This window comes from Trifolium pratense, linkage group LG5 (assembly GCF_020283565.1).
Source record: "Trifolium pratense cultivar HEN17-A07 linkage group LG5, ARS_RC_1.1, whole genome shotgun sequence".
NCBI classification, from domain to species: Eukaryota; Viridiplantae; Streptophyta; class Magnoliopsida; order Fabales; family Fabaceae; genus Trifolium; species Trifolium pratense.
This window is the reverse complement of record NC_060063.1, coordinates 49667747-49683511: the sequence shown is the minus strand read 5'-3', so window position 1 is coordinate 49683511 and position 15765 is coordinate 49667747. Positions and strand designations below refer to the sequence as shown.

General features: G+C 33.2%; 2 protein-coding genes across 2 annotated transcripts; both read left to right on the top strand.

The window, feature by feature from the left end:
* Positions 1-1823: 1823 nt before the first annotated feature.
* On the top strand, positions 1824-2988 carry LOC123887318 (putative calcium-binding protein CML19). Its single transcript, XM_045936618.1, has one exon. It carries the CDS (start codon positions 2398-2400, stop codon positions 2821-2823), a length of 426 nt encoding a protein of 141 aa, XP_045792574.1. The 5' UTR covers positions 1824-2397; the 3' UTR covers positions 2824-2988.
* A 3204-nt stretch (positions 2989-6192) lies between these two features.
* On the top strand, positions 6193-11970 carry LOC123887317 (uridine kinase-like protein 1, chloroplastic). The gene is made up of 14 exons (XM_045936617.1): positions 6193-6366; positions 6661-6752; positions 7280-7349; positions 7448-7566; positions 8127-8223; positions 9256-9335; positions 9850-10044; positions 10150-10233; positions 10315-10375; positions 10546-10606; positions 10991-11081; positions 11193-11265; positions 11478-11560; positions 11643-11970. Exons 1-14 carry the CDS (start codon positions 6264-6266, stop codon positions 11790-11792), a joined length of 1359 nt encoding a protein of 452 aa, XP_045792573.1. The 5' UTR covers positions 6193-6263; the 3' UTR covers positions 11793-11970.
* Positions 11971-15765: the final 3795 nt, after the last annotated feature.

Here is a 15765-nt window from a genome sequence, read left to right as displayed (position 1 = left end):
GCCAATGCACAATTTTGATCACTAGTATCGTTAATTGACTATTAGTAAAAAGAGTCAGGATCCGTTGACACCAACTAGTTTGACACCAAATGTTACACCTCTCAATAACGTTTTAACCGATATAAATTTTATAAAATCCACCGTTGGATTGAAAGTTTACATCATATAGATCATTTGTGTAAAATTTCAAATAAATCCAAAATCATTTGATATGTTATTGAGATACATCAAAATTAACGGTTTTTGTATTTTTTTAAATGCCGTTAATCTTTATGTTTCTCAATAACATATCAAATGATTTTGGATTTGTCTGAAATTTTACACAAATGATCTATATGATGTAAACTTTCAATCCAACGGTGGATTTTATAAAATTTATATAGGTTAAAACGTTATTGAGAGGTGTAACATTTGGTGTCAAACTAGTTGGTGTCAACGGATCCTGACTCTAGTAAAAATTATAAAAATTTAATATTTTGAAAATACTCATCAAAACAAATTTAACAAGATCTTATATGCTAATATTTACATTTATATATTATTAAAAAAATACGGTCAAAACAAGATAAATGAATAATATATTTTTGTCAAACAGAATCTTATAATTAGGGACGGAGGTAGTATTCGATTTATCTTTCATATACCCTTAATAAAAAACAATTTTATAAATTAACTCACAGTTTCTCTTTTTCATACGACACTAATTATATTTCTTAATTTGTAAGTATAATTTGGCCAATGTGATTATATTGCGATACAGAGGAGTATATCTTATAATTTACTACTACCTTTTGTTAATTGATGCATTCAATTTGACTAATTAAGAGATATATTATATTGAAAAGATAAAAAGAGCCTCAATTGTATATCTAGGTAATTTACAAAGAGTCTTATATTATTGAAAACAAGAAGTTAATTCCAAAAGGATTCTTTTTGTTTTTTTAAACACAAAAGCGTCTTATATTAAACTATAAAAAACAGACCATTAAACTACACGACCGTTTGTGAACGGATAAATAAACAATCAGTACTTGGCTACTTGCTTCAAAAAATAAAAAATAAACAATCAGTACTAACCCAAAATGAAAAAAAAATTATGTTGATAAGGCATGGGTATGACAAGTGTTTCCACCGTGTGACTACGGTGGCACCGACGCGTTTGAACACTCATTGGGCGGCCGTGCCAGTTCCTTCCCATCATAAACTGCTCCCCCAACTATACAAAGAATTTACCGTAAATAGATAAATAAAGGAGAATGTTAACTTGTGCCCTTAAGGTCACATGTTAAGAAGATAAATGTGAAAAAAATTTATTGAACTTGTGTTGTATTTAATTATCTAAACATTAAATTCTTTGTATCATTAAATGTTATATTTCTATTTGGCACCCTTTCTATTTTTAGGTAGCTTAATATGTGCCCTTAGGGCACAAGTTAACATGACCCATAAATAAATAGTTAACTTGTGCCCTTAAGGTCACATGTTAAGAAGATAAATGTGGAAAAAATTTATTGAACTTGTGTTGTATTTAATTATCTAAACATTAAATTCTTTGTATCATTAAATGTTATATTTCTATTTGGCACCCTTTCTATTTTTAGGTAGCTTAATATGTGCCCTTAGGGCACAAGTTAACATGACCCATAAATAAATAGTCTTGCTAAACAGTGTTTCCAGGACACTTGTTAAATATATTAAAAAAATAAAATAAAATATAAAATTAATGGGGATAAGATAATTTTTACTATATTTTAAGGCATTGAATACACAATTTTCAAGACAAAATTTTTATATTAATAGGCTTAATTAATATCCCAGAAGCACTGTTTAATATTTTTCATAAATAAATAGAAATAAAACGATCATAATAAAAATGAATCTTCTCCTACTAATGATGCTTGTGGAACTTTCTTTTCTAGATAGTTTGTTTTTCTTTTTCTTTTGTTTCTTCTACATATAAGAAAAAAAAAAGTCACGTTCTCGTTGACCGTTATTATAGGTTATTTCTAGGCCTTTAAATTTGATAAAGTCTGTTGACCCCGCGTTATCCATTTTCTCTCTCTTCTCATTCATTATGGTATGTCTGTCCCACCAACCGCACGCCGTGACGTTTCTGCTGTTTCCTCTTCCTCGAACATTCATCCTATGAAACTTGCTTGCACCATCCCAATCATAATCTTCCTGAAATTTCACACGCCTTCAAAATTCTCATATAAATACCATAACACACAACCAAATATTTCATAACCAACTCAAAAATATATAAATCCTGCATATATACTATCTTACACATAATTCCTATACTATATACTAATAATCTAATTTCTTTAATTTGTTGGAGTATATAATTACTTTGTATAGTTCCAAATATATTCAAATTTTAGGTTTTTTGTTAACATGATGAGTCCTAACATGGAATTTGAGCGGGTTCTTAGTTATTTTGATGAGGATGGTGACGGAAAGATTTCGCCGAACGAGTTAAGGAGTAGAATGATGAAGATTGGTGGAGAGTTTCAATTAAAAGAAGCGGAAATCGCTATTGAGGCATTGGATTCTGATGGTGATGGATTATTGTGTTTGGAGGATTTGATAAGGCTTATGAAATCAGGAGGAGAGGAAGAGAAATTGAAGGATTTGAGAGAAGCTTTTGAAATGTATGTTAGTGAAGAGTGTGGGTTCATAACACCAAAGAGTTTGAAGAGGATGTTGAAAAAATTAGGGGATTCTAAGTCTATTGAGGAATGTAAATTGATGATTGGTAAGTTTGATTTGGATGGGGATGGTGTTCTTAGTTTTCAAGAATTCAGAATCATGATGGAGTGATGATGATGATGTGAGGGAGGGATGATATATATATGTTATTCATGTGACATGTTTATAGTGAGTTTCATTCATTCTTTTGTACACTATTATTGAATAGTGAGTTTCATTCATTCTTTTGTACATTATTATTGAATTTAATTTATAGATTGATCATTTTGTCCAATATATTTTTTCTAGATTGATCATTGTTTTTGTAAGTAACAACTTTATAGACTCCCATAATAATTTGAGACATGAAATTTGTCAAACAATCCGTGTTGTAACCTTGATTCTACTATTATTATAATTTATAGGGTCTTGTTAATGAGTGCCCCGGGACACTCTTTAAGCATTCTATTAAAAGAAACTTTTTATTCAAAAAATTACACACTCCAATTTTCAATGTGTTGACTTTACGAATTTCCATAAAAATTCTATAAAAAACTTACTATTTAAGGGCTTAAAGAGTGTCCCAGAGACACTATTTAGCATTTGCCATAGTATCTTATCATCACACGTATAAAATATAATCATCACAGGATGAAAGAAAAACCTAACCCACCATACTTTGAACTTCAAACACTTGCTTTAGGCCAGACTTTACTTTTTACCAAAATCTTGTTCTCGATGGGAATCCGATTCAAGTATATAAATATTATTTGAATAATCTACGTGGTATCCTAAAAATTTGCTTGCATGTGACGCACGAATACTATTGTGCACATATCTAATATTTGGTGGATGGGACTGTATCCGGATTTTGATTTAGCATTGGTTGTGAGTTTCAAAACTACGGCTACCCAAAAATTGTTAGTGTCATTACTTGTGGAACAAATTACCTAAAAGCAGTTACAACTTGTTATGAGATTAATTAGTTGTAAGTTCGATTACTTGGTGTTTAAGTAACTGATGATTAGGTATGTTTGTTAGAATGATCAAGACTATGAATTGTATCGTTAAAGCCCAAATGAAGTAAGAGACATATATGTATGCAAAAATGTAACTTGATCATTCAATAAACTTTTACACAATTACTCTCTCTCATTCTCTCGTATTTTCCTCAATATTCTCTCTCTAAGTCCTAACAAAAATCACGTCCTAATGCATCTTTTTGCTGTAAAGGTTCACTCAAACATGCAAATTTTAGCTCCGGTCTTGAATCCAAACAGGCTATTAATTAGTGGCTTTGATGGTAGAAAAACCACTATGACTTTAGTATATTTTGATGTATTTTATAAGAGAAAGAGATGAAAGAGAAAGGATAAATAAGATGAGAGTGCAAAATAAGAGATAGATAGACACAAAAGATATTTTCGCCTTAAAGGTAGTAAATTTGGTCAGGGTCTGTACACTTTAAAAGAGATAGAAAATAATGTGATAGATGTGATAAGTTTGTGATGTGATAGAAGAGATATATAGATAACATGATGTGTTTACTGAATGTTGAGAAATATGACCAAATATCATTATTGTGTTTTTTGTTTTAACAAAATTGGGCACGATGTTTGGGTCGATGGAATATGATTGAAATTTGAGAGTTTAAAACCTAGAGAGTTTAAAATTTGACTTTTTGGATCTTTTGAACTATGTTTGGGTCGATGGAATATGATTGAATGGAATGAAAATGGATGGAATGGAATAATGTTCCATCGTTTGGATTTCAAAATTAATAATGAAATGAAATATGATGAAATGAATTTCATCTCATACCCCCACTTTTTTTCCATTTTGTTCCCCTCCAATTTGGGAGGTAAAGGATGGAATGCAAAATTTGTTCCTCTCCATCATAAAATATCCGAATAATGAAATGAAAGATTTATTTTATTCCATTATGCTCCATTCTATTTTACTCTATTCCGCTCCGCTCCATCCCGTTATATTCAATCAATTCAAATAAAACCTTGGGCTAGTGGTCCAAAAATAAAATTCAGGGGTTCAAATTAAAATACAAATATATTAGGATATATTTGTATTTTTTTTTTTTTTTTATGTTTAGGAAGTTCAGCTGAATCCCCTCAAACCTCATCTTCGCTTCTGTTTACAACGTGACATGACAAATCAAAGTTCAAATATTTGCCGAGTGAGATATTCACTTTTAGTATACTCTTCACGTTAAGATTTGAACTTTAATTTGTCATCTCTTGTCATTGAGAGTTGGAGTTTAGTACAAATGGAATACACAAATATTAACAATTTTTTTTCACAAAAGATATAAATTTCAATGCACTATAAGGTGTAATATTTTTTTAGATATACATTCCATCAAATCATAATAAATATATATATATATATATATATATATATATATATATATATATATATATATATATATATATATATATATATATATATTTTTATAGATATTTCATAAACTAACATAAAAAAATTGACATCTCATAATTAGATTAGATTGGATGTATGTAGACTATAATAGTTTACCGAATGAAAAGGAGGTTTGTACAAAAAAAAAAAGAAGGATTATTTGTGGTTTTAGTCCTGATATTTGGGCTTTTCAACCAAAAAAGCAGGAACGGATCTAGAAATCAATAAGACGGGGGGCCGAATGGGCCGATTTTTTTTTTTTAATAACAAACAATACATATAAAATAAAACCACTATAGTTTTTTTTACAAACATTGTAGCACCTAAAACAAAATAAAATTTTGTGATAAAATAAAGGAAAATGTTAACATGTTAAAAGTCGGATATGGTAATTTTGACTAAAAAATCGTGTAATCAATTTCTTAAAATTACAAAAAAAAAAAATATGCTCTTATCAATACAAAATTTCTATCTTTAAATTCATTATCATTAGCAAAACTCTAAAATAGAATAGACAGACATATAGTATTAGATTAGATATTGTATAAAAAGAAGTAGCTAGGAAATAGGATATGTCATTAGCAACCCATAGACATTAAATGATCATCTATCTATTTGAATTACTAGTACACAAAAAGACAACAACTAAAACACTCACTCTCTCCATTCATTTATAGGATATACATGCACATATGCCCAACTTAACAATTTATAGATTATAATATACACATATATAATATAGTATACATATTTAGGGAGGGGTTGGAGCCCCTGCTCGCCCCCCTCCAGTCCGTCCCTGCAAAAAAGGGGTGCAAATATTAGAGAAGCAAAAAATAATAAAAAATTTATTTTTGTCATCCAACTCCATATTTCGCGTGATATAAATTTATTAAAATATCTCGTGCGCTACTTTTGTAACAGAATTTTTATATCATACGCTACTTAAAAGAAAAAAGTAAAATAAAAAATGCAGAGGACGCAAGAGTAACTAATAGATAAATCTCAAATAAGAAAATGAGGTTAGGAAAAGGACGAAAAATAAAACAAAACAAAAAAACTAAAAGAGGCACATAGAGAGCATACGTATATAAGAGCAGAGCGTTGGAAGAAAAGGCAGAGAAAGAAACGCATTGGACGTAATGGAATCCTCCGGTGCGCATTTCTACCGTTGGCATCCTTCATCCTCCTCTTCTCCTTCTTCTTCTCCAACCGAAATACCTTCCAGTAACATCTTCATAATCGGTATATGCATAACCATTCTTCTTTTTCCTCTTTTATTTGCAACTAACTAATTCCTCTTTTCCATCTTTTTGCTTCATTGCAAAATTCAATCTCTTTCGCTTCTTCCTACATACATTATAAGCACACGCCGCGCACAGGCCGCGCACACACTTGCTTGTTTTTGCTTGATCTGTTTAACGGATTTGATCGTGGAATTGAAAATAGAAGATCAAAACATTTATTACAATAATTTTCCTGCATTTACTCGGAGACATGATTTGATTCAATTTTATTTGCGTTTTTCTGGTGAATCAGGTGTCTCTGGAGGTACTGCATCGGGGAAAACTACAGTGTGTGATATGATTATTCAACAGCTGCAAGATCACAGAGTTGTTCTCGTCAATCAGGTTACTTCGATTTTCTAGTTGTAATTTTGTAATGTTAATGGATCATATCATACATCAATCATGAAGCTAATAATACAAATTAGTTCAGATTAATGACTAATGTACTAGATCACAGAATTGTTTGTGAATCATGTCACTGCGATTTTCTAGTTGTAATTTTGTAATGTTAATGGATCATAGATAGATCAATAATGAAGCTAATACAAATCAGTTCAGATTAATTACTAATTTACTAGATCAATAAATTGTTCTTGTGAATCATGTCACTGTGATTTTCTAGTTGTAATTTTTTAATGTTAATGAATAATTTGGGGAATCATGAAGCTAATGCAAATCAGTTCTGAACTTCTGATTAATTACTACCCTCTCCGATTTTGAATACTATAAGCAAAAAACAACTTTTTAGGTTCATTGAATAAAACATGTATCTAGACTATTTATGGTCCAGATACATAATCTTTTTAATGAACCAGAGGGAGTAATTTACTAATAGCTCTTTAGTAATTCATCTGTTGTTGTTGTTGTAGGATTCGTTCTATCGTGGTTTAACAAATGATGAGTGCAAACGCGTTCATGAGTATAATTTTGATCATCCTGGTATGGTAACACAAAGTTTAATTAAGAATTTAAGATTATTAGGCAAAATTTTTGGAAATCATGTGATCTGGAATAAATCTTTTTGGTTTTTGTTTTAGATGCATTTGATACAGAGCAACTTGTAGAAACACTCATCAAGCTTAAATCTGGACAGTCAGTTCAGGTTCCTATTTATGATTTTAAGCTCCACCAGAGAGCTTCTGATAGACACCGACAGGTAACCTTTCTGATAAGTTCAAATTAGGTGTGGTGTTAGTATCAGTTGTTATTGAATTTGTTGCCTTGCTTAAATCTTTTCATTTATGAAAGTTAAGCAACAATCATCTACCATAACAAGAGTCATCAGTTGATATGATATCCCTTAATTATTAACGACGAGTGCTAGCAACACACTTTTCATCACACTCTCTTTTATTGGTTAAAATCCACACGGACCCCACAAAAGTATGTGGATCCTATATAAATTTTATGAAATCCAATAAAAGTGAATGTGTTGAAAAATGTGTGTTAAAGAATGTGTTACTGAAATTATTCATTGTTAACCATATACTTGTCCTTGTGTCTATCTGTTTAGAAGAAGAAAGGGCATAATCCATTTCGTTAGTCTATTGATTTTTCCCTCTTAAAACTAAATGCTCTTTCTTCACCATGACGATTATTGAAACCAGTTTCTTGATGTTTTCAGACAATTATGATTAGAGGCGTAATATCGGTGTAAAATGAAAATATAGGCCAGTGCTTATCATTACTAATATTACTACTACTCACCTTTGGCAGGTTAATGCATCTGATGTAATCATTATGGAGGGTATATTGGTTTTTCATGAACAACGTGTCCGCGACATGATGAATATGAAGATATTTGTTGATGCAGGTCTATTGATGTTCCATTTTGTTTATCATTTCAAGCTGTTGTCCGTCCCATCTATTACAAGCTAAATGGGTTAAAACACACTGAATTTTGTTTGTCATAGGGAAAGGAGATGGTTTAAAGTCAAGGAATAAAATGGTACATACACCATACTAAATACTGCACTTAGCTAGACCTAGTATGTGTAGTTGTGCTATGCCTTGTTCTTCTACAGTTCAGATCCATGAACGTACGTAGTAGCCCCTTTCATAAAAGGTTGCACTGTTGCAGTAATCCATAGTGAGTTTATTAATAAAAAAATGGCTAAAGTGGTGCTATAGCACTGTAACATAGTAGAATTTACAACCGCCTGTGATCCACAATTTACAACACTCTCTTCGTTTTGGAAAATTCTATCGTCTCAGCTGAGCACTGATGCTGAGTTCTGAGAGGGCCATGACAAAATAATTAGAATTGTTCTCTTATGTTGTTTTTACTGGTCTAGTAAAAATCAACCAACAAGTGATCACTTGGTTATAAAAATTACTACTATGGCTATAATGGACCGAACCTGGTTAAAAACCTTGGACTATACTGTGTAAAGGTCTAGCCTTTCAACATTATATTATACTGTGTAAATAATTAGACATGCTTTCTGGTTATTTGAGGAAATGTTAATTGTTTTCTTCTAGTTTCTTTAATATCATGCATCTCTCTCTGTGTTTATGTGTTCTATCCGGTGTATCTGTTTTAATGTGGATAGGAAAGGAATAAGAAAGTAAGATTCTAAATACAAACAAACAATTTAATTTTCAAACCTCCACCCCTATTTTAAGAGTACCCGACATATATAGAATGAGTGGCAATGGGGAATCATGTGACCTTGTAAAGTGAGGAGAATGTGCTCCATGCTGTTTGTCTCAAGTTTTTTAAATGTACATGGCGACAATTTTGTATGATAATGATCTCTCTATAGAAATTGTCGGTGTGTTTTATATTTCCTTATGCTTGAAAGTTATATACTGATATTGCACTGCATGTCTGCATGTTATGTAGATCCGGATGTAAGGCTTGGCCGCAGAATAAAACGAGATACTGTTGACAGGGGTAGAGATGTGCACTCTGTACTAGAACAGGCATGCCTTTTAATATTTTGTATATTATAAATATCTTCAGTAGACAGACATATGTCAGGAATTCAGGATTATAATTTATGAGAAGTAACAATTTATTTATATTTATATCGTATTTCTTACAATTGATTAGATCTTTTTTGGAAAGACAACAAATAAATTATGCCTGTAATGTCCATTCTAAAGAATAGTTGTGTTGTGGTAGCCGATAGGGACAAACTAGTGCCAGATACAACAATTCAGTCCCATTTCCTTGGGAATAAAATCATGGAGATAAGAGAAGTTATTTTATTCCAAGGAACCTTCATATCCATGAATAATTTTATGTCAACCTTGTAGCAAACATGGGTATATCTATTCCTACCCATATATTCCCAGAAATATAGACTTGAAACAAACAACCCCTTTGTTTCTAATGCACTGAATTTGGTTTTGCTTTGTACAACACAAATTCCTGATTGTCCACCAATACATGAAATTGCATGGCTGATATGGAAATATCTTACTGAATTTTCAGTATGCTAAATTTGTTAAGCCTGCCTTCGATGATTTTATTCTTCCAACCAAAAAGTATGCGGACATAATCATACCTCGTGGGGGAGATAATCATGTAGCAATTGACTTGATCGTTCAACATATCCGCACTAAGCTTGGGCAGCATAACCTTTGTAAGATATATCCAAATTTGAATGTTATACAGTCTACTTTCCAGGTGATTTTCATCTTACTGTCATTTCTTCTACCTTAACTCTGTCTTCTTTTTTGCTCCAAGGAGATATTTTTAATGCTAAGTTCTAAAGTTGGAGCTTTCTTGCAGACTAGAGGCATGCACACTCTTATCCGTGATAAGGAAATATCAAAGCATGACTTTGTTTTTTATTCAGATAGGCTAATTCGTTTGGTAGGTAATACTTTATACAAGATAACATGATTTACAACCCTTAGTAAGGAGAATTAATGTCAGTATCACTGGACTTAACAGGTAGTGGAACATGGTCTCGGTTACTTGCCATTTACAGAGAAACAAGTTACCACACCTACAGGTCTATCTCTAAGGAAACGAAAACTCATTCTATCATTTAAACTTTAAATCTACCAGCAGGTTTTTTAGTTATCTATGTTTTAATATAACTTGAAAGACTTACTATGTTAGAAAGAAGCTGCTAAGTTTAGAGAGAGAGAGAGCTAAATTATAATTTTTGCCGCATTTCAGGATCAATTTATATTGGAGTCGATTTTTGTAAGAAATTGTGTGGAGTATCTGTTATTAGAAGGTAACTTTTCTATTTCAAAAGGTTTACTGAACTGCTTGTCTTCAGACTTATTATCTCCATACTCAATTGTCATTCATTTTTAAGATATTGGATCTACTAAATGTTCTGATCTGAGTGGTTAAATTGGGAAAAAACTTGTTAGCATTATCAAGATATCATTATCCATTACATAGGTTTTAATTTCAATTCCAACGTATAGTTGCCTCTGATAACAATTTTATTTATCTGAACCATTTTCAGATATGATAGTGTATATATTTGACCCCTATTCAGGTGTGAGGATTGTGCGTTTAAGCCATCTTTTGAAATTTTAATGCCATATTGTTTATGAATTCTACTTCAGCTGTTTTAAAAGAAATTTTATAACTTCCTATAATTGTTCAGTGGTGAAAGCATGGAAAATGCTCTCCGTGCATGCTGTAAAGGAATAAAAATAGGAAAAATTCTCATCCATCGAGACCGTGATGAAACTCAGGTAATTAGACTTCCTTTTTTACTATGTTTATCTTTCTTGATTTTGTTTGTTCCTGTGTAAAATGATACAACTCTTCAAATGTAATTCACCACAATGTTTTCATTCTATAAGCTTATTTATGAGAAGCTCCCTAAAGATATTTCAGAGAGACATGTTCTTCTCATGGACCCAGTACTTGGTACAGGTCAGTTATGTTCTTCATTCATTCTCAGAAGTCACAACTTTTTATAATTCATCATGTGTCCATCATTCAGCTATATGGTCTTTTCATTTTTTAACACTGTCTCACTGTCTATACAACAAATTTATTTGGAGTAACAATACTACATTATAACTACAGTTATATAAGATTGGAAAATATTGACGTCACGCACCTTATTGCAATGATTTATTTAGGCAACAGTGCCAGCCAAGCAATCGAGCTTCTTATAAAAAAGGGAGTTCCAGAGTCACGGATAATTTTCCTCAATCTAGTCTCTGTAAGTTATTCAATTGAGTACTAGTAAAGATCCTACTATGTTTAATGAAAACCAACATAATACATTTCAAAAATTATTTCAGGCTCCCGAGGGAATACATTGTGTATGTAAACTTTTTCCGCAACTGAAAGTTGTCACTTCCGAGATTGAAGAAGGACTAAATGACCAGTTTCGTGTCATTCCTGGATTGGGAGAATTTGGTGACCGGTATTTTGGTACAGACGACTCCTAAACGCGAGGGTGAGCTAACTTCAAAAACCCGTAAAACCCAAAAAAAAATGAAGGCGGAAAATATATTGGAATTTTACAGTGTATAATATTAATATCTCCTTATAACTATAAGGCTATAATCATGAACAATTGCACCAAAAGAAAGGAGAAGTTTATTTTAAATTAAGTTTATTATCCAATTGGACCTTGATCAAACTCGGGCATCACATTACTTAGATGTTTTTTAGTTGGCTTTGGCTAAATTTTTCTGTTTCTGATACCTAGAATAATGTTACTTTTTTAGGTATGAATGAAATCTTACTCTAAATCTATTTTAGTCTAAAATAATATAATATAGAATCATTATTCATTTTTTTTAAGTTAATTTAAGGATTAAGGAAGTTGTATTTGGTGAATCAAATTTTCGCTCTTTTTTGTTTGTCCATTACTTCACTACGTATAAACAGGGACTCTAGGAAAAGACACACTATCTGTTGGATTGTAAGCTAAGCAGCCAAGCAGGCCTGGCTTGCCAAGCCCACAGGCGCGCGCGCAGGTTGGCTTGAGCCAACTAGTTGCTTGTTGTTCAAGCTAGTGTTAAATCTCCTTGTATACTTGCCTATATAAGGTGCATTGCCTTATGTGAATAATAGAGAACACCATTTTACCTAACATTTGGTATCAGTGAGCCCACAAGGGTCCTGATAACTGCAAATCGCAGATTTTGCAAATTCAGTTACAATTCTGTTACAAACCGTTTCATATCGTTCTTCCCAAACTTCATCGTCTTCTTCCTCGATTGATCGCTTTCTATTGCCCTCTAATGGCTGATTCCGATTATCTTCGTCCATCAATTCCAAAGTTTGATGGACACTATGATCATTGGGCAATGCTTATGGAAAATTTGCTTAGATCGAAAGAATATTGGTCCCTAATTGAAGATGGCATCATTGTTGCGCCTGCAAACGCAACTGCAGAACAAACACAACTTGCAGCGGAAAGCAAACTCAAAGATCTAAAGGCCAAGAACTTTCTCTTTCAATCAATTGAAAGATCAATCTTGGAAACTATTCTTGAACGCAACACAGCTCGTGACATTTGGGAATCAATGCGCAAGAAATATCAAGGTTCGACCAAAGTGAAGAGAGCTCAGCTTCAAGCATTGCGAAAGGAATTTGAAATCTTGCAGATGAAAGATAATGAGTCTGTAAGTGATTTTTTCTCAAGAACTTTAGCAATTGCAAACAAGATGAGTGCTTCAGGTGAAACCTTGACTCAGACTATAGTTGTAGAAAAGGTGTTGCGATCTATGAGTGAAAAATTCAATTACGTTGTGTGTTCCATAGAAGAGTCTAATGATGTCACCACCCTTACAATTGATGAATTACAAAGCAGCTTGTTGGTCCATGAGAAAAGAATGAAGCCTACCCTAGTGAAAGATGAAGAGCAGGCCTTGCAGGCTTCACATGGTAGGGGTGGGGGTAGGGGGAGAGGAAGAAACGGTTCAAGAGGTGGAAGAGGCAGAGGTAGACAACAAAGTAGAGAGCTTGTTGAGTGTTACAGATGCCACAAGCTTGGACATTACCAGAGTGAATGTCCAACTTGGGAAGAAGCAAACTATGCAGAGTTTGATGAACATGGCGAAGTCTTGCTTATGGCGCAAGAAAAGCTTAAAGAACCAGTCAAAAGTGAATTGAAAGATGAGATCTGGTTTCTTGATTCTGGCTGTAGCAATCATATGGTTGGAAAGAAAGAATGGCTGTTTGAATTTGATTCAGAGTTTAGAGAAACTGTGAAATTGGGTGACAATTCAAGAATGCAAGTCATGGGAAAGGGCAATTTGAGATTGCAAATTGGAGGAATAGTGCAGGTCATAACTAGTGTGTATTATCTTCCTGAGTTGAAGAATAATCTGCTGAGTATTGGCCAATTACAACAGAAAAACTTGACAATTATCTTCTCCAATAACAGTTGCAAGGTGTATCATGAAAGCAGAGGTTTGCTTATGTCCACTGAGATGTCAGCTAATAGAATGTACATGATACATGCTTCAGTGATCACTCCAATGTGCTTCAAGACTACAAGTTCAGATCTTACACAACTGTGGCATTGCAGATATGGCCACTTGAATCTTAAAGGGTTGAACATTTTAGCAAAGAAATCCATGGTCAAGGGATTGCCTGCTCTACAAGAAACTGCAGAAACTTGTGAAAGCTGCATTATAGGCAAGCAACATAGGGATCCTATTCCTAAAACTTCAAATTGGAGAGCTACAGAAAGACTTCAATTGATACATTCTGACATCTGTGGCCCTATCAACCCTACATCAAATGGAGGAAGCAGGTACTTCATTACCTTCACTGATGATTTTAGCAGGAAAACATGGACCTATCCTCTCATAGAAAAATCTAGTGCACTATCTACTTTCAAAAAATTCAAAGCAATAGTAGAAAAAGAGTCAAGTTGTCAAATTGAATGTCTAAGAACTGATAGAGGAGGTGAATTCACTTCAAATGAATTTAATGATTTTTGCAGTCAACATGGAATCAAAAGGCAACTCACTGCAGCCTATACTCCACAGCAGAATGGAGTATCTGAGAGAAAGAATAGAACTATTCTGAATATGGTCAGGAGTATGTTGACTGAGAGAGGGGTACCTAAGAGATTTTGGCCTGAAGCAGTCATTTGGGCAACATATGTGTTGAATAGAAGTCCAACCATGTCAGTGAAGGAAGTGACACCAGAAGAGGCTTGGAGTAAAGTGAAGCCAGCAGTTCACTACTTCAAGATCTTTGGTTGTGTGGCCTATGCACATGTATCTGACACTCAAAGGAAGAAATTAGATTCAAAAAGCATTAAGTGCATTCATCTTGGTGTGAGTGAAGAATCAAAAGCATACAAACTTTATGATCCAGCCAATAAAAGGATAATTGTTAGCAGGGATGTAATCTTTGATGAGTCAAAAGGATGGGAAATGAAAGACAATAAGCCTGCAAAGGCTCAAGCAACTGATCTAGATGATATTGAAGCTCTAAGCAACAATGATGAAAAAGATCAAGTGAGTAATGATGGGCCAATGGAGGTTGGAGAAAGCAGCCAACAAAGTCCTGATGTTGAACATGTTAGTGACACTGAAAGTTCTGATGAAGATCTACATGGTAATCCCATTATCTCTCCCAGACCAAGGAGACCACCTGGTTGGATGAGAGACTATGTGACTGGACAAGAGCAAATTGAGGATGATGGTTTGCACAATTTAGCTGTTTTCTGCAATGATGATCCAGACACATATGAAGAAGCTGCAAAACATGAAGTGTGGAGAAAAGCAATGGATCAAGAAATTGAAGCCATTGAAAAGAATGGAACTTGGGAATTGACAGAATTACCAGAAGGAAGTAAAAGAATTGGAGTGAAATGGATCTTCAAAACTAAATACAATGAGAATGGAAAGGTTGAGAAGTATAAGGCTAGACTAGTAGCTAAAGGTTACAGTCAGCAGCATGGTGTTGATTACAGAGAGGTTTTTGCACCTGTTGCCAGATGGGATACAATAAGGTGTATATTGGCCTTATCTGCTAGCAAGGGATGGAAAGTGTATCAGCTTGATGTAAAGAGTGCTTTCTTACATGGTGAATTGACTGAAGATGTGTATGTTGAGCAGCCATGTGGCTACCAGACCAATGATAAGTATAAGGTGTACAAGCTCAAAAAGGCCCTATATGGCTTGAAGCAGGCTCCCAGGGCTTGGTACAGCAAGATTGAGTCATACTTTGTGCAGGAATCATTCACCAAATGTCCATATGAGCACACTCTTTTTATCAAACATGAAAAAGAAGGAAAAATTCTGATAGTAAGTCTATATGTTGATGATCTGATATACACAGGTAATGATGAAGAGATGTTTGAAAGTTTCAAAAGATCAATGAAAAGCAAGTTTGCAATGACAGATTTAGGGAGGATGAGGTATTTTTTGGGTGTTGAAATCAAACAAGCTG